Source organism: Sesamum indicum, linkage group LG11, assembly GCF_026168435.1.
Source record: "Sesamum indicum cultivar Baizhima isolate 11 linkage group LG11, ASM2616843v1, whole genome shotgun sequence".
Classification (NCBI taxonomy): Eukaryota; Viridiplantae; Streptophyta; class Magnoliopsida; order Lamiales; family Pedaliaceae; genus Sesamum; species Sesamum indicum.
The window spans coordinates 9,942,074-9,961,125 of NC_142667.1; the positions used below are offsets into that span (position 1 = coordinate 9,942,074).

Genomic DNA, 19,052 nt, shown 5'->3' on the forward strand with positions numbered 1-19,052 from the left:
GATCATGTTATGATAGTATTTATGTAACCTAGCATGACCAAAATAACATCTTTATTTATTGATGGACAATTTTTTATTACATGTTTTTTTATCAATAAGAGCTATTTTATTTGACATAGAATGGATTCTATCTCATGATTAGGCTATGAATACTCAAATAAACGATTAAAATGATAATCTGAACAAAATTTACAGCTGTGGTAGGTTGATCTCCTCTAGTTAAGAATGGGGAAAATTGGTGGATTTAAAGAGTTTAAAAATAGACAATTTGGATCTATCAGCTTTTAAAAGCTTTCTGAGAATGAAAAAGACCGTAAAAGCTCTTTATGGGACGAAATGAGCTTACTAGTAATCCGTTGGATCAATGTAACACTTGTACGTCACCAAAATATACAAGATCAGTATGGTGTTCACAAGTCCAATGACGTTTGAGAGGTTCAAAGAATTAGACTTGTAGTGATGAACCAAATTGATTACCTTCCAGTTGGATCGAGAAGGACGTCTATTTAGTGGGAGTTCTTAAATATCTAAATGAGAATTTAATTCTCACTCAGTAAAGTTCTTTCTAAAGGGACCATGATTGAACGGTCTCTAATAAAGAATAAATCAGACTAAGTTAGACTTGTTTTATCAGTGTTTCGCTAAACCACCTTTGCCTGATTACATGAAAAACTTTCGTCTTACAAAGTACTTAAGTTTGTCGGATAAACTTATACACACCAAGGGAATAGTGGGAATCTAGTTCTATGCAGTTTCCTAAAAGCATCATTTACAATTGCATTATCTCTAACTAATTGTATTACTATCCTTTTTCTAATCAATTACAATCCAATGGACGTAAGGAATTGTGATGTTGGACATTGGTCAGAAGCAATGGCTTGAGGCCCTATGATTCAACATGGAGTTCAAATCAGGTTTGAGATGTCATGTAATTGGAATATTCGATTTGTCAAGATCATAAGGAATATGACTCGATAAAACAAGCTCAAAGGTCAATGAGAGTTGGGTTCCATAGTTTTAATGTATAACGTCTTACTTATTCAGAATGAGGTTAAGATGTTCAGAAACACTAAGACACACACATTGTTCACAAAATTCTCTATAAAAAGGAGTTGAATTCTTAAATAAAGGGATAAACTGTTCAACACTCAGTCATGTCACACTGATGAGAGAGCATATGTTGTTCAAGATTCAATCACATTAGACTGATGAAAAAGCTTAAGTTGTTAAAGACTCAGCCACGTCTAATTAGTGAGAAAGCTCAGATGTCTCAAACATCCCTACGTCTTTGTCGTAGGTAGCATGAAAATGTTGTTTGGTGCATTAGATCTGATGTTGTTTGTGCTTTGGGCATGATACAATGAATATCACGAATACACTGATGAGGCAGTAGACAGTTGTTAAGAGCAGTTTTTAATACCTGAATAAGGATTAAGAAAGTGTTTTTGACATACTATTTGTGGAGAATTAATTTTGGAAGGCTAAACAATTTTAGCTTCCAGATTCATGCGAATAATGATTAAAGTCCTTAAATAGGTATGTAATTTGATGGTGAGTGTGGTAGCTTGAAAGGATTCCAAGCACAAACCGTGACGCCCATCTTAAAAGACGAATGCTTGACGACTTTTGGAAAGTCGGCTTTGAAAAGTGGTTTGGATTCAAAAACCACATCTATTGAAAAAGCTTTTGGGCCTAAGATTTTATCACAAGATCCATAAAAAAATTCTTAAATAAATACCATCTGCAGGTAGCGATTGTAAAGGAGATATATGGTTGGATCGTATAGCTTTAGCAAAAAATATAGTATACCCATGAGACCGAGCATGTATCGTAGATTGCTCATACTTAGAAATCTCTTAGCAACATGCGCAATTGGTGTAATGGCCAAGTAGGAGATTGTTGGAATAGGTGATCAATATGTCTATTGGTTGCTTTCTATTCATCAATCTTATCATAATATTGTAATGATAAATATAATAAAAGTTCATCAAACTGGCATTAGTATTTTTTTTGTGCTTACCACATACATTGAATATGTCTCGATGTCACAACAAAATACCCACAGACCAAAAGGTTAAACCCTTGGAATTGGGTTGCACATAGGTTTGACAACTATGAAACAAACTTCTAAGGGTCAATCTAAATTCCAAATCGAAAACCTCGAGATAGGCATTGAGAGTCCTATAAAGACTTGCACTAAGTATTGTAACGCATATCATAGGTAGGAGATGTAGGTCTTCTATGCAGTCTTAGTGAGTTAATTGGCAAGGTAGTTGACTAACTGAATTAACTCACGGGAATCATCATATGGAAATCTTGAGGGCTTGGTTGGTATGATTGAAATTTTCGGTTCCAATAGTACGAGATTAGTTCTCGAACTTGAGGAATCATGTTAGTTACATGCATACAAAAATTATATCTTGGATCCAACAAGATTATATCGTGAGGTATAGTCATCATAAACCTTGTCTAGTGCAGTCAGAGTATGTCGAGGACGGTAAGTTCCAAGATAGAATCCGTCCCCTATTAGTATTGTGACATCAGTGTTTCCTATACTCTTTGAGACTGGTTAAAGCCTTTAGAATATGTGCCCATAGTGACTGAATGGAATTAATTTAGAAGTAATTCTGAAAGGAAGAAATTAATTTAATTGGATTCAATTAATTTCTTGGAGAGAATAAATGATTGAATCATTTATATAAAAATCCATGGGTGGACTTTTTCAAATATTAATTTATTGGTAGTTAATTTTGGATTTTAGCCTTTTAAAATTAATTAGATTTATTTTGTTGGGCTTGGTTTACTTTATAAATTAAGAAAGATAGAGAGTGGACTTGGGTCTTTTAATTGGGTTAAAAGACATAGACCTTAAATTGATGATTTTATGATTAAATTAGATTTAATATAAGTCCATTGGACATGTGCTTGATCAATCAAAGTCTAGTCTATAAAAGTCCAAGCTCCGTTTTGACCTAGTCTAGGCTAAAGAGAAAATGCCTTCTCTTGGAGGAGTGCTTGGATGAAATTTGCAGCTCAAGGAGAGCCAATTTTCGGCCATGATGTGGTTGGTTAGGGTTAGGAGATTTTGGATAGGCTAGGATTTCTTAGTGTGTTGAGACTAGGTTAAAACACAAATCCAATCTCTCATTCTTTTGCAACAAGTTCACAAGCCGTCCTCTCCCATCTCTAAGACTCTCTCTCTCTCTCCATTCTTGTTCTTATTGGTTCTCTTGAATCAAAGAAGAAAAGAGAAGAGAATCAAAGCCGTTAATTCATAATGTGTGTTTGATTCTCTCTTCCCGCTTCTTATCTTGCTAGCACGAGAATGAGACAATTCCTGGTGATTGGAGTGGACTACTTTAGAGGATCTCAAGGTTGAGTCTTGAGGAAAAAGATCTAGTTGGATATGAGGAGCAATGCTTAGTTTAGTTCGAAAAAAATTATTTGACATGCGATAAATTAGTATTCAGTATATTGAGGATAAATATAATTCTCATTCAGTTTTTTTTTTTTTGATAATATCATCAAATTTAGTGAATTTTGATTAACATAGGGACTTATTTGTTAGACGAAAGCAAATGTTATAGGTGTTAAATGTAATTTTTCAAACCACGAGGGTCTATATGTAATTACACCAAACCTCATAGGAGGGGAGTATAATTATTCTTATATGTTATTATTAATATTTTTAAAACTAAAATACATGTACATATAAATTAAAAATAATTATTTATATATTAAAACTATTATTTCTTTTTATGTTTCTTTAAAATTATAAAACTAGTTAAAAATGATGTCTTAGACTAGTATTTGCGATTGAGGTCTAATGAATAAATTTGATATTATTGATTCGAGTCCCACCATACGTGTGGGCATTTGTTTCACTTAATGTGAATTATTTATTATATTGAGTATCTATCTGATCACTTAATTAACATGAGTTTATTAATCAAATCACGACCACCTAATGTGAAATTATTGAATTTATCGTAACATGAGTTTATTAAATAAATTGATGTATTTTTTTTACTAATTTAGTATTATTAATGTAATTATGTAATCACTACTTTTATAATTTTTTTTATAGAATTAGTCTAATAGGGCCAATCTTTTAGATTTGGATTCAATTTGAACTTGATCTAAAGTCTGTAAAAGTTCTAACAAATTGAGCACTGAGGTTTGAAACACATACCTTAAATCTAATCTATTGTTGTCTCAGTAGAACTATCATTCCGGAACATCAAGACCGGTTTTAAGGATAATACAAAAATTGTACTAATGTCAAAATGGATTTTTGAATCAACAAATCAGGTAAAAGAACATGTCTAATCAAGAACATCCCATGTGTCCAAGATTAATCAAAATATTATAGTTGAAAATTGAAAAGAAATATCTAAGTATAATGTCTTTTTCTTTTTTCTCTTTTCGGAATACAAAAACTCGTATTTATGAAGAAAATGTAACGTAATCTCAAAAAAATAGTTAATAGTATTTTATAATAAATTTAATATTTTTTTTCACTCACAAATTCAACATACTCACGTCCATGTTCAAAATTGAAGGCTAATAGGATTTAAACTCAGTTGACGAAATTGAGATCACATGATCTTAGAGATTATCGATTTGAACTGCGCTTTAGGTATGGGATGTTGCTGCTACTGCATAGTAGGTGTTGATTGAATTTAATTTATTTGGTATTAATAATTAGAATATGATGATTGAATTAATTTACTTTAATTAATAATAATTTATCGCTCTTATTTCAGAAAAAATTTATTGCAGAACATCTTCCAGAAAGATAATCACTATGTTTGTTTTCATTTCCAACTTATTTAGGATACAAGTCAAAACATACCCAATGTTTGTCATCATTCAAAAACACCTTATTTAGGTGTTTTTAACTGTTTTAGCATAAAATATATATATATACACACACATATATACATAAATATATATAAAAAAGACATGATATGACAATGAATAGTAATTTTTGCCTCCCAAAATACAACATTAAACATATAATACTTATTTTAAATTATCTCCAAAGACATGATTTGACAATGAATAGTAATTTTTGTCTCCGAAAACACAATATTAAATATATAATACTTATTTTAAATTATCTCCAAAAACAAATCCAAACATATATATTATCTCTAACACACACTTATTTATCTTTGTTTTTCTCTTTCTATTTTCACAAAACACAACAAAACACTCAAAAAAACGAATGCAAACATTATGAATGAGTTTTAATTGGGGGTAAAAAACGCATTATACAACACCGATTTTTCTAATGTCGTGCGAACTTCTTTGACTCCGATGCTTTCCTAATATATCAAGGAAATTCAATACGTAAAAACACTCGCTTGAAAACGAGCAGAGTCTTCAATTTGGTGAGTCTTGAGTGGGTATACCAATTTGACCCGGGTCGATTTTTGGCCCGGAAGGAGTCCACCTGATATCCGGTCCGGAATCCAATATCGAAGATCAAAATAGAAAAAAAATTGGAAAATATACGCCTCTTACAGCATACACCTCACGCCGCATCCATCTTCGCACTTCTCCGTGCCCTAGTTCTCTCTCTCCGATTCACCGGCCACCGCTTTTTGTTGCCGTCGACGCCGGAACCCACACATTTGTCTTCGATTCTTTTGAGAAGCAGTACGTCCCAACAATTACCGCGCTTTCTTGGATGAAATTTTGAAGAATAGTCATAGAGCGGTTTCGGATAGGGGAAAGGAAGCGGAGGAAAGTAGAAGCTCGATTATTCGGTCGAGGTGCGTGGTGTGTTAAAGAATTTAGCTCTCTGGTTGTTTTTTTTTTAATTTGTTTGTTTTTGTTAATTTTGTTTTGCGAAGAGATAAGCTAATTTGCTATTTTTGTTTTTAGGTTTTATTTGTGGTTTTTAAGTTTTTGCTAAAGTGGGATGGTCCGATTTGAAGCATAGCCATTTTTTTCCCCATATGCATGTAACGGTTTGTTAAAATGTGTGGAAACTGATGTGGTAACTCAGCTTAATTTGAAGGTTAATGATTTTTTGGGTTTATTTTAAAACTAGTTTTGGCATTAGTATGCAATTGATTCTTGATGATGATTTTGGTCCACGATTACCAATTTCTGACTGGTGTAGGGAGAATAAAGTCTGGCAAACTTGTCTCGACACTTTATACAATCTAGAAGTATTTGCTTTTCTGTTTACTTCCAGTGACTGAGAGATAGTGCAAAAAAATAGTTAAGGGTGGCAAAACCAGGTTAATGTAGGATGAATAAATATGAAATGCCTACTCACCTAAAACTAGTAGAGTATTGAGCTGCAAGTCCTTTTCTGAACTTTTAATCAACTATTCCAAAGTTCAAGCCTGGAGTTTGATTTCTATCTTACTCGAGCTGATATACAGTTAGATGCATATACCCGTAGACCATAGCATTGATAGGATTGTTGAATCCACATAATAGTTTAGAAGATCGGGATGTGGGGCAGGTTATGGATCACGTTGTGGTTTTGGAGAGAGAAAACTCTGATGGCCTTTGAGGCGGTAAAAGCTACATGATTCAAAGTTCAGGTTATGGAATACCATTAAAACTTTACTATTGAAGCAAATAGATGTTTTTGAATTCCAGAAAATATTTCAATTTCTTTGGTCTAATCAGAAATTCCATTTCTACTCTTAAAATTGTTGAAATATGCATAGAAGGGGGGGGGGGACTCATGTTTTGGTTGCTAATAGTATTATATGTTTATGTGTAGGTAATAGCCACTGATGGCCATTGAGTCTTGTAACGATCAAAAGTTGATGGATGATATGGATGAGGATGATGAACCATTAGTCTTCAAAAGGAGCAGCTCCTCTGCAAAGCAGAGCCAGGGAAACTCAGAAACAAAGAGACCATTGTCGCAGAAGCATGATCGACCATTAAACAGGCCATCACCAGATGTACGACCTCAGAATGGTCAAAGCACCATGATACAAAAGAGCAAGACGGTCCCTTCTTCTAGGACACCTCCTCTTAGATCTCCTCTGGCTAGCCCAAAATCATCTAATTCCTCCGCCAAGGCATTGGCAGTTAGACCCCGGGAGGTGGATCCAAGACCCTCTACTTCGGTGACAGATGAGTCAAATTCTGTGAAGCACCAGATTAAAGATGAGAAGCCATCAACCAAAGCCACTGGTGGACTGAATGAGGACTCAGAGGATTCTGAAGATGATAAACCACTTAGTGCTAGGCTCCCGGCTGGCTTGTCAAAGGTCAACTCTAACCATGCCAACAAAGGGCCTAATGCTTTAACTTCGGTTCAGAAGACTAAGATCCCCAAACCTGAAGATTCAGATGATGAAATACCCTTGTCATCCAAGTTTCAAGTTAAGTCTAATGCTGGGGAATCAACCAACAGGCCTTCTATTTCCGGTGAGAGAAAACCTCTATTGGCCAAATATGACCAAAATGGCTCAGCCTCAGCAGAAAGGAAACCTTCGACTATTTTAAAGAAGAGACCGGCAGATGGCGTAAAATCTGCAGGTGAGTCCTATCTTAAAAAACCTAAGCTTTCAGATGCATCTACACCCAATAAAACAAAAGAGACATCCATTAAAGATGAAATGAAGGATGAAGACGATGAAGATCATGTGCCTATATCTCAGAGAATAAAGCAGCAGACTTCTTCAGATAAGAAATCATCATCTGCGAAGAACATGACTAAACCTATATCTGCATCAGCGAAGAAGACAAGTAAGAAACCGAAGAAGGTTATGAAAAACTCAAAGTATTCTAAGTCATCGAAGGTTCCTCCAAGTTCTGGGGAAGGGCAGAAGTGGACTACACTGGTTCACAATGGTGTAATTTTTCCTCCTCCATACAAGCCTCATGGGGTTAAGATGCTCTACAAAGGCAAGCCTGTTGACCTAACCCCGGAACAGGAAGAGGTGCCTCACTTTTCCCTCCCTTCCTCCCTTCTCTCCCTCTTTCTCACAATCAGACACACAGAGAGCTTGCAAGTTTTGTCGTTTTGTTAGAATGTTTCTAAAGTGTGTCTTGTTTACTCAGAATCATATCAACTTTTTTCCTTTCCTTTCGACAGGTGGCAACAATGTATGCAGTGATGCTTGATACTGATTACATGAATAAGCCTAAGTTCAAAGAGAACTTCATGGCAGATTGGCGGAAGATACTAGGAAAGAATCATGTTATTCAGAGCTTAGAACACTGTGACTTCACTCCTATATATGAATGGCATCAGAAAGAAAAGGAGAAAAAGAAACAGATGACTGCTGAGGTACATCACCAATAATTCTCAAATACTTTTGCATGTAATGGCGATGATATTGAACATGGACGGGTTTCCTTCTTGTTTGATAATTTTCTAATGTTCTATGAATTTTGCCATCAGAAACAGTTAATATACTCACATGTTACAATTTTTCTTGATGGTAAGCATTTGTGAGCTTGTTATGTTCTTCATTAGTCTTTTTTTCTCAGTTTGAGTTGAAGTTTTTAAGGAGGATTTTGGTGAACAATTTTGTTGCTTGTCTCAATGAAAGAATGCTCCAGTTGTTCTCACTCATATTGGAGTGGATGAACGAAAGACCACGTAGGACTTTGTGCTGCATTTAGTAAAATAACCATAGGATAGCAAAAACTGATAACTGATTATCTACTTGGTGCTGGCCCCTTATCAGTTTTTGGCATGTAGTAACTGTGAACATTTGCTGGGAAATATTGATTGTGTTCTGACTAAGACCTTATGCTGGATGCTTGGACTGCATCATGCTTGGCCTTGGAATGTATGACCATATTTAGTTGCAACTTTGTTTACAAGCCAGATTTCGAGGTTAATTATGTAACTCAAAGTCCTTGAGAAAATTAAGTAATGGAATAAAGAGACCTACAATTGAAATGTGAATTAGAGGTTTTTATTCCCGAGCGTGTAAAACTAGTGAATCGCATATGTTATGAACATGATTATATTTAGAGAAAATCCACCTATACGACATTGGAATGATTTTGTAATAATTTCAGCAATTAAGTAGAACAATTTTAGTAATGTCTTTTAACTGTATTTTCACTTACGTGTTCTCTTTTATCACACTTTTTATTGATGACAGTTGGCCATAGAAGCAGATTAGTTTTCTGGCTAGTATTTGATGCACAATTTAAATTGAAAGACCAGCCATATGTTTTCAGAATATAAATGCAACTCTGTGTTAAGTATCTTGCATAAGGTCTCCATTTAAGTGACTGTAATGTAAATGACTTTCTCATAAGGACAGCTTGCTTCACTTGGCCTTTTCTCTTTCTTTGGGCAGGAGAAGAAAGCTTTAAAAGAGGAGAAACTGAAGCAAGAAGAAAAGTACATGTGGGCTATCGTTAACGGTGTCAAGGAGAAGGTCTGATCTTCACCTTGATCTATGTCTGTTCTTTGTTTTCCCACTTTATTTAAATTGATATTCATAAAATGAGTACTATGGACATCAAACTTTTGAAAGAAAAAAATAAGAAAACCAGTGTACATGTTATTTAGACGCATCTGCCCTCTAGAGCCATGCAGGTTTATATGCCGATTTTTGTTTTTCTTCATGAAGTATACCGGTTTTCTTTTCCTGGGTATTCTCTAGTTTTAGCAATGACTTAATCTTGGCAGAAGTTGCTTTGCAACTCATGTACCCATTTTAGCTTGATGAGCTTTTAGGTCTTAGTTAACATTGTTGAGTTATTGTTTGGAATAACAATGTCTGGATTATCCCCATTTGTTATAAATGACTTATTTCGACTGCTGCTGCATTTTGTTAAGAACATTATTGTTGAAACTATGGATTATCCGCTAGACAGTAAATTCAAGTCAGCTGGTTATCTGCGGTATTAATATTGTCAAATGCAGCTTCTGTGTAATAATGATGCTCTCCTGCAATATACTATTACATTGGTGCTTCTTTTAAGGACAGGATCAATCTTGTTCATCCTTCTCCGCCAGAGCTGATTGTCATGCCATTTTGCAGGTTGGAAACTTCAGAGTTGAACCACCTGGATTGTTCAGAGGCCGTGGCGAACATCCAAAGGTGTATTAGAAAGTTCCTTCTAGCAATGAAACATTATTCATGTATGTACAATCGCAGATTAGAGTGGCATTTTAGGTTTTTTAGTGAATCAGTACTCTTAATTGTCACACAGATGGGGAAGCTGAAAAAACGAATCCGCCCAAGTGACATCACTATAAATATTGGAAAGGACGCTCCAATTCCTGAGTGTCCTATACCTGGTGAAAGGTTCTGCTTCATTATCTCAATTTACCTTCCAGAATTTCTTAAAGAACAATTAAAATAAATAAATAAAAATATAGTGCTTCCTAATTCAATGTAAACTGAATTTAAAGTAATCCTTCTGAATTTAATGTTTGGCAGCTGGAAAGAAATAAGGCATGACAATACAGTGACATGGTTGGCATATTGGAATGATCCCATTAATCCAAAGGAATTCAAATATGTTTTCCTGGCAGCAAGCAGTACCTTGAAAGGACAAAGTGATAAAGAGAAATATGAGAAAGCCAGACTCTTAAAGGTTTTTGACACAGAATTTACCAATAAGAGCAATATGTATTGGCGATGAATGTTGTGGACAAATTATTAACATCTTATGCTGTTTGAATGAAGGACTACATACATGGTATTCGAGCAGCTTATACCAAGGATTTTACGAATAAAGATCCTACAAAGAAGCAGATAGCAGTTGCCACCTATCTTATTGACAAACTAGCCCTTAGGGCAGGCAATGAGAAGGTATATGGTGCAACAGCTTTTCAGTTATCTGGCATGATCACTTCTGAAATTTCGGGAGCATGTCATGATGAGCTTTACGCTGTTCTTTGCTGGTTAAATTTTTAGTTTTTTGGCCAAGCTTTTCATGATATTTACTTCCATCATGAGTTGCTTGAAAATTATACAGCCTTTTAAAGCCATTTTGTTATTTTAGGATGATGACGAAGCTGATACAGTTGGTTGCTGCACATTAAAAGTTGAAAATGTCGAACCAGTGCCTCCAAATATCTTGAAGGTCATCCATGTTTCATACAACTATTTAAGATTCACTTTCCTGTATGCTTCCTTGATTAGATTCGCCATTTTGATGCTGCTGAAAAAATTGATTTTGTAAAATGAACTTCATCTCCTCTAAAAGTGCTTCAAGAAGTTGATGTTTTGAAGGGAAGTCAATACTTGAACCATGCAAAACCCCATTCTGGCTGCATTTTCAATTCAATAAAGAGTGGATTTTCTCTTCCTCTTTGCAGTTTGATTTCCTCGGTAAAGATTCTATAAGATATCAAAATGAAGTTGAGGTTGAAACTCCGGTGTTCAAGGCAATCCAACAGTTTCGTAGTGGTCAGTAAATGATGTGCTGTAATAGCATGCATGTCACTCTAGATTTGTTATTAATGCATTTCTACATATGCATTGTATTATGTCCAGGGAAAAAGGGTAGCGATGATATGTTTGACAGACTTGATACCAGTAAACTAAATGCTCATTTAAAGGAACTGATGCCTGGTCTGACAGCTAAAGTCTTCCGTACGTACAATGCATCTATCACGTTGGATGACAAGGTAAGTTGCAACTTGAGACTCCTTCTCTTGAATTTGTGTTTGTTAATATGTCAGCGAGATCTCCCATTTTTTCATCTGGTGGGATGTCTGAGCTGTAAGTATAAATGAAAACTTTGTGGCAAGACTAGCTTCTGGTTCTCCCTTCTGTGCTATGGGGATGAGAGTGGGTTTGGAGTGAAGTGTGGGCAGATGCAGACTGCAACATTGTCCTAAAAGAGAATGATGGTGATTGTACTGAAATTCCAAAGATTAAAAATCAGTATATCGTTTGTGAGTCCTTTGGAATGGAATTGGAGATGGTTACTATGTATTTAAAGCAGTAATAATAACTTCATGTATACCAGTGACTAATATTGATTTTTGCTGTTCTATTGGAAAGTCAACATAGTTCTTTTGAACTGCATTTAGATTTATTCCAGTTACATTTTCTGAATTCACTGAAGCTGTGACCCAATGGGTTTTGCTGTTTCGCTTTTGACCTGACATAAATCACTGATGATGACTAAAATTTTGATCTGTTCTTGCTTTGTCAGTTGTAAAACTTGTTCTTGTCTTGGTGAACAGCAAATTATCTGTTTATTGGAATAGGGCTTAAACAGCTGAAATAATCTGCAATCAGTGCCTTACTCATTGTAAACATGGGGCACAACAAAGCATATTGCAGTGTCAGTGATGTTGCCTTATATCTAGTGACAGTTCGCTTGATTCAACTTACCCTGCTTGTCCTATATTGAAATTTTTTCAAAATTTATGTCAGTGACTCAATATACACTTATCTTTACTATGTTTAAATTTTTGGTTCATGTGACAGTTGAGCAGGGAGACAAAAGGTGGAGATGTTGCTGAAAAAGTTGTTGTTTATCAGCATGCAAACAAGGAGGTACTGTCAATGTCTAAATGACCTACATTTTGCTGAGTTGTTTTGAGATCTCTAATCTGCATTTCTTCCTTAGGTTGCCATCATTTGTAATCATCAACGCACTGTCTCCAAGTCCCACAGTGCTCAGATGACACGCTTGAATGAAAAGATAGAAGAACTAAAGGTAAATTAACCAACTCTATCTACTATATTGAGATGTTATCAGAGAGAAGTCAATGAGGATTGAGGTGAACTACTAAAGCTGGTTTTGTTCGAAACAAAAGGCTTTCTTACTTAGTTTATAGACAGCAAACTCCTAGAACCACACAGGCCATCTCTGGTTGCTGATGCGCTACTGTCACTACAAACTTGTTTGCTTCTAGTATAGAGATATCCTCGCTCCCTCCCCACCCTCCCAAAAAAATAATAATAATAAAAGAAGGAAATTAAAGCCTTAGTTTCTCTTCTATTAGGTTGTTAAGATGGCTTACTTGTTTCAGGGTGTTTTAGAAGAACTGCAGACAGATTTGGCTAGGGCAAAAAAGGGGAAACCCCCACTGAAGAGTGCTGATGGGAAGCCAAAAAGGAATTTGAATCCTGATGCGTAAGTAATACTTCTTTGGGTGGGTGGGTTATCCAGTATTGTTATCATCTAGCTGATGGTGACAATGTTGAGCAGATTAGAGAAAAAGATAGCTCAGACCAATGCAAAGATTGAAAAAATGGAACGGGATAAGGAGACGAAAGAGGATTTGAAAACTGTGGCATTGGGTACATCAAAGATCAACTACCTTGATCCTCGGATCACAGTTGCATGGTGCAAACGCCATGAAGTTCCTATTGAAAAGGTTAGGGCTCATCCCCTCTTGATATTATGCGAATCTAGAGAAATTTCTGTATAGTGTATCTGTAATGGCTGTTGTCCTGCAGGGCTAGCTTCACTGACAAGTTGATTTAAGTTTCTTTTGAAATTCCACTTTTGACTCTCAATGATGCTGGTTCCTTCATGCAGATTTTCAACAAGTCTCTTTTGGCGAAATTTGCCTGGGCAATGGATGTTGATCCTAGTTTCAGATTCTAATACTTTTAGTAGCCCTCATTGGACACATCCTGTTCACCGACACCTACAGAAGGAGAAGACAAAGAATTCTAAACGGCACTGCAGCAGAAACAGTTCGCTAACAGTCATCTGCTAGCAAGTTTAATTTGTTTATTCCTACTTATTGAATTATATGATCTCAATGAAGTTGCAGAGTCAATATCCCATCTTTGAGTAATTCCATCGTTGAATGTGAGAATTTTCCTCGTTATTTCTTATTGAATTATACAATTCAATGAGGTCAGTGTTTGTGTCCAATTGATTCTTCTCACTGATCCGAGTTTAGTTGGTTTGTCTAGGTTGCGATAAGAATCCAGGAACAGAGAGAATGAAAAAGAAGAAATGCTCAAGATTTGGAAATCACTGTTATACACATGTAACACCTGGAGTATGATAACACGATGCATGGACTGGAATTTTTCTTAAGATTTTTAATGTGCTAGACCGATGATGATACTGTGATACACTGGGTCTGCTTTATAATTCCATGCAGGATAATGTTCAATAAGACACGATCCATTAAACCAAAAGAAACCAATAATAAGACCCGAAAGGGAGCATGAAATATTGGTTCTGCAGATTTCTCCAATGGTGCACATACTGTAATCTCCCTTCTCAAACTCAAAATGGGTGCGGCCTCATCCTAATTGTTTCTGCCCATCTTAAGAGACGTGGGATAGTTTTAATGGCAGAATGTTTATGAATTTTGCATCAGCAAAAGTTTTCTTCCTGAATATCTATGTAACTGCAAAGCAAACCCAGGTTTCTTGTACCTGGGGCGTCGGGGGTTATGGTGAAGAAGGATAAGGGAAAAAAATATAAAATAGGTAAAATTTACATTAAAGTTAATTTATAGTTTTTGCTGTTTCATCGAGAAACTTATAACCTAGAATTTTCGCAAATATTTAAATTAGATAAATAAGTTAAAATACCTACAAAAATTATAAATTAAATGAAATTAAAATAAGGGGTTTATTTTAGTTAAATTTACATAGACGGTTTTTAATACTAGAACATATAATTTTTACGTAAAAATTCCTACTTCAACCAAAAGCTGGTAAATAAGTGGGGAAAAAGGTCTTAAATTACTAAATACAATTAATTGAAAGGTTAGTTGGCCTAAAGTGTTAGTCAAAACTATTGACAGAAAGAATCCCATAAGTAAACTTAAAAATTTTAGTTTTCTTATGAATACTCCTTCTTTATATCTACGCCTATTTCTTAGATCTAATTATATAAATACTTCATATTTTTTTATAAAATTATAGATACTTTCTCATGGGGTGTTATTAAACCTCGAGGGTATTAATTTTCATAACGTTCAAATATTGAATAGGTAGTGTATTTATATTATACGTTTACAACCTCAACGGATGTGTAATTATAATTTTATAAAAAGAAAAAGAGTATTGATATGACTACACATAACTTCACTGTGTGTCAATTTATTTAAAAGAATATAATTTGGCTTTATAAAATTATGTAAAAATACAATTTTAAAATTGTATATGATATGGAAATCGACTAACTAATAAATACTTTAGAATTTCAATAAATCAAATAATCCGAGACGAGTTTCATTTTTAACCCCCTATTATATATATTGCCTTACAATGATTGCATTTATTATTTTCTTTTTGGGAAAATTAAATAGCATTTTTTATTTCATTATTTAATATCTATACATTTTCAAGCTTTTCATTAGTATTTTCACAAAAAAAAAGGTATTGGGCCATTTTTAGAAGGCTAAAGAGTTAACAACCACTTGACTTTTCGTCAAAATACTAATATAATTTGACAAAAAAAAATAAAAATGAGAATTTTTATTATTTATTGGGTCAATAATAAAAATCACGTAATTAATTGAACAAAAAACTATACTAAACTCAAAATATGATACTAAAAATATTTTTCTTATTAATAAAAATTAAGATATTGGGCTAAATCCCCCCAATCAAATTGACTGATAGACGTGACAAAAATATCACACATGAAAAGAAAGCAAACATCAATAGCCCCCCACCCCCCACCCCTGGGTTATTGGTGGGGGAAGAAGAAAAGGGACTTCTCACATTAGGGGGCACATATGAGATAGAGGCTTTTAATGGAGAATGTCTTATATGTCCAGCATAATAATTGTGAATAAATTAATGCATTAAATGTTGCAATTGAAGTTATCATGGAATATTCTTTTTCATATAAATAAATTTCAATAAATAAAGCTAAATATATATTTCTTAGTAAATCAAATATTTTTATTATTATTATCATAAGATATAAGCAATTGTAATATGTAATTTAATAGGAGGGAAAATTGTGTTTTTTTGATCCTATATAATAGGCTCATTTTTAATTTAGTTTCATTTGTTAGATTTTTCTCATATTTAGTTCCATACGTTTTAAAAAAATTTCAATGTTAGTTTCAAGTCATTTTTTCGTCCAATGGAAAAATCATGTGAATTAAGCGTAGCTGTTAGTGAGTGCACGTGTAAGCTTATTTTGGTGGGAAAAAAACTTCTCTATTAAGGGAAACGGAAGCTAGGGCACAAACCAACATTTTTATAGCTTCACAACTTAATTTTGCAAGCTGCTGCGAGCCATGCCGCACCTCAAAATAGTTCAAGAATTGAACCAAAAGAGCCTTTGATTGAACTCAACAAACTCTAAGGTTCAATAATTTTACAAAACGTATTGTCTTTCAAAGCATAATTTTAGGGTTTAAAGGGAATTTGGGCGAGATTAGGGCAAGAGAAATGAAAATCGTTTCTACAACTCAATGGTCCTATACATGTGATGCTGACGTGCTCCCTCCCCCCATCCCCCACTCCACCCCACCCCACAAGACAGTCTTTTAACAGCCACACTTAATTTATGTGACTTTTTTTTTTTGTTAAAAATTAGACGAAAAAATAACTTGGGACTAATATTAAAAAAAATTAAAATAAATGGGGCTGAATGTAAGAAAAATCTAACAAATGGAACCCAATTGAAAATAAGCTTAATATATGAGATGAAAAATGCAAATTTTCCTTTAATACAATTATTGATAATCAATAATAATAGTAATTACTAAAATAATAATTTCATCTAAGTGATAGAAATACCTAGCAATTAAATCAACCTCGCATTTATAGAGCTTTATTGTAAAGTTATATATGAAATTTTGTATTGTCAAAAAATAATAATTCTTGTCTGCATGGACTACCGACGAATTAGTCAACCGATTAATACATAAAAAAATATACAAGACGCTCATATAATATAGGATAATTATATTCTCCACCCCTAAGATTTAGTAAAATTACATATAAACTCTTGTAGTTTGAAAAATTATAATTAATACCCTTGAAATTTTCTTCTATATCAAACAAATAAGTTCCTTTGTTAGTCAAACTTCACCGAACTTTCTGATATTAACAAAAAAAATTATATTTACCTCCGATTGACTTATTACAAATTTATTATAGGTCAAATAAATATTTGTATGACCAAATTACCTTCATACATCTTCACGCATTAATGCATGTGAGAAGGTATATATTCACTATTATAAGGATAGTTTAGTCGAAAAAAATTATTTGACCCGCAATGAGCCAGTAATAAGTCAATCGAGGGTAAATATCAATTGTCATTCAATTTTTTTTTTAATTATTAATATTAGCAAATTTGATAATTAGGCTAACAAAATTAGATGGAAGCAAACTTCAAAGGTGCTAGATGTAATTTTCTAAACTAGAGAGAATTTACATGTAATTACACTATACCATAGGGGAGCGGAGTGTAATTTTTCAAGTAATATATATACGTATAATTCGATATATACATTACAGAAATAGGGTCAATATATATAACCTTTTTCATATGGGAAACTTTTTGAGATAATAATTATAAAGACTTTTTTCAAGATTTGCGGCTAAAGTTTGGATTTAAGTTGGTAGAAATTGGAATATGGGACCATCACAAACCTACTTAAAGGGTTCAATTTCATCATCATACGCACAAACAATTGTCGATTTCTGAATTTCATGACTACAATAATTATATATACTTACTCATATGATGAAAAAGTATTTAAAATGGCGGTGTATATAGACACACTATATATATATATATATGTCTATATAAAATAATTACATCGTCTTTTTTTGAGGTTGGTATAATCACACTTAAATTTCCTGCAGTTTGAGATCTTATATTTAGAAACTCAAATATTTATTTTCGTCTAATAAATAGATCTCTATATTTGTTAGAATTCACGAAATTCGTCGATATTAAGAAAATAATTGAATGAAAATTTATATTTACCCCACTTAACGTACTACTGATGACTTATTGCAGATCAAACAAATCTTTTCTAATCAGACGACCCTTATAATGCTGAAGATTTGCCTCCTTTTATGCATTAACTCTTGCGAACGTATAACAATTATATGATTCAAAAAATATTTATTTTACTTGCAATAAGTCAATCGAGGGCAAATATGAATTTTTATTCAATTTCTTTTGCTAATATCAGCAAATTAGGTGAATTTTGACTACTTGAGAGATCTATTTGTTGGACGAAACAAATATCAAGAATATTATATGAATTTTTTAAATTATGATAGTCTAAGAATAATTATACTAAATTTTAGAGGAACGCAATACAAATTATATCTTATATTTGTGTGTGTGTCTATATATATAACTAGCCAAATTTCAATTAATTACTCCAATAGATTGTCCAAAAAAAAAAAAAATTAACTTTTTACATAAACGCTAAATGAAATTAAACTTGGAAGGTCACATCTTGATTTATGTGTTGATGTTGAGCTTATAACATAATCTTGTTCCACCAAATACAGATTTCTTCCTTAACTCTAATTTGTCCATAATTGGTTAGACAAAATAGTTTAGTGAAAAGACAAATCTACCCCTGAGAAAGAAGAAAAAGACGTCCTAAACATCCATGTCTAGTGCAGTGACCAACGGAGGAATGGTGGCCGGGCAACGCACGTTATTGGTCTCATTTTTGCATGCCTTCTTTGTCTTGTAAGTACTAATCAATTTGATTATATGGGAGAAAGCATCGCAAGTGATCATTGTTGCCAACTATTCAATTTGTAACTGAGTGAATAACAATTTATTTCATATGATATTGAAAATGAGTAAATTAATTTTTATAAATATATATATATATATATTGAGTAATTTATCCCTCTATATTTTTTAAATAAAGCGATTTACCTTCCTGTCTAAGGTGATAAATTGCTTCAGTTTAAAAATATAGAGAGGTAAATTGTTGTATTTAAAAAACACAGGGGAGGCATATTGTTATTTATTTTTTCCATAAGGGAATAATTTACTCATTTATAATATCATATAAGGATTGCTTGCATTTTTTCATTTGTAATGTAATAGAAATTGTTAGGTAGATTTGAAAGATTTTCTTTTAGAATATGAATAAATTATTAAGTTAGATATTACACATCAAGGCATTTATTTTTGGAGCAAATGATATT

General features: G+C 33.4%; 1 protein-coding gene across 1 annotated transcript; it reads left to right on the top strand.

Annotated features, from left to right (window-relative positions):
• The first annotated feature begins 5,371 nt into the window (after positions 1–5,371).
• On the top strand, positions 5,372–13,795 carry LOC105173546 (DNA topoisomerase 1 beta). The gene is made up of 16 exons (XM_011095329.3): positions 5,372–5,780; positions 6,752–7,925; positions 8,081–8,275; positions 9,306–9,386; positions 9,996–10,055; positions 10,168–10,262; positions 10,398–10,554; positions 10,647–10,772; positions 10,966–11,046; positions 11,282–11,372; positions 11,460–11,593; positions 12,405–12,473; positions 12,547–12,636; positions 12,953–13,056; positions 13,132–13,300; positions 13,465–13,795. Exons 2-16 carry the CDS (start codon positions 6,765–6,767, stop codon positions 13,531–13,533), a joined length of 2,682 nt encoding a protein of 893 aa, XP_011093631.1. The 5' UTR covers positions 5,372–5,780; positions 6,752–6,764; the 3' UTR covers positions 13,534–13,795.
• The last annotated feature ends 5,257 nt before the right edge of the window (positions 13,796–19,052 follow it).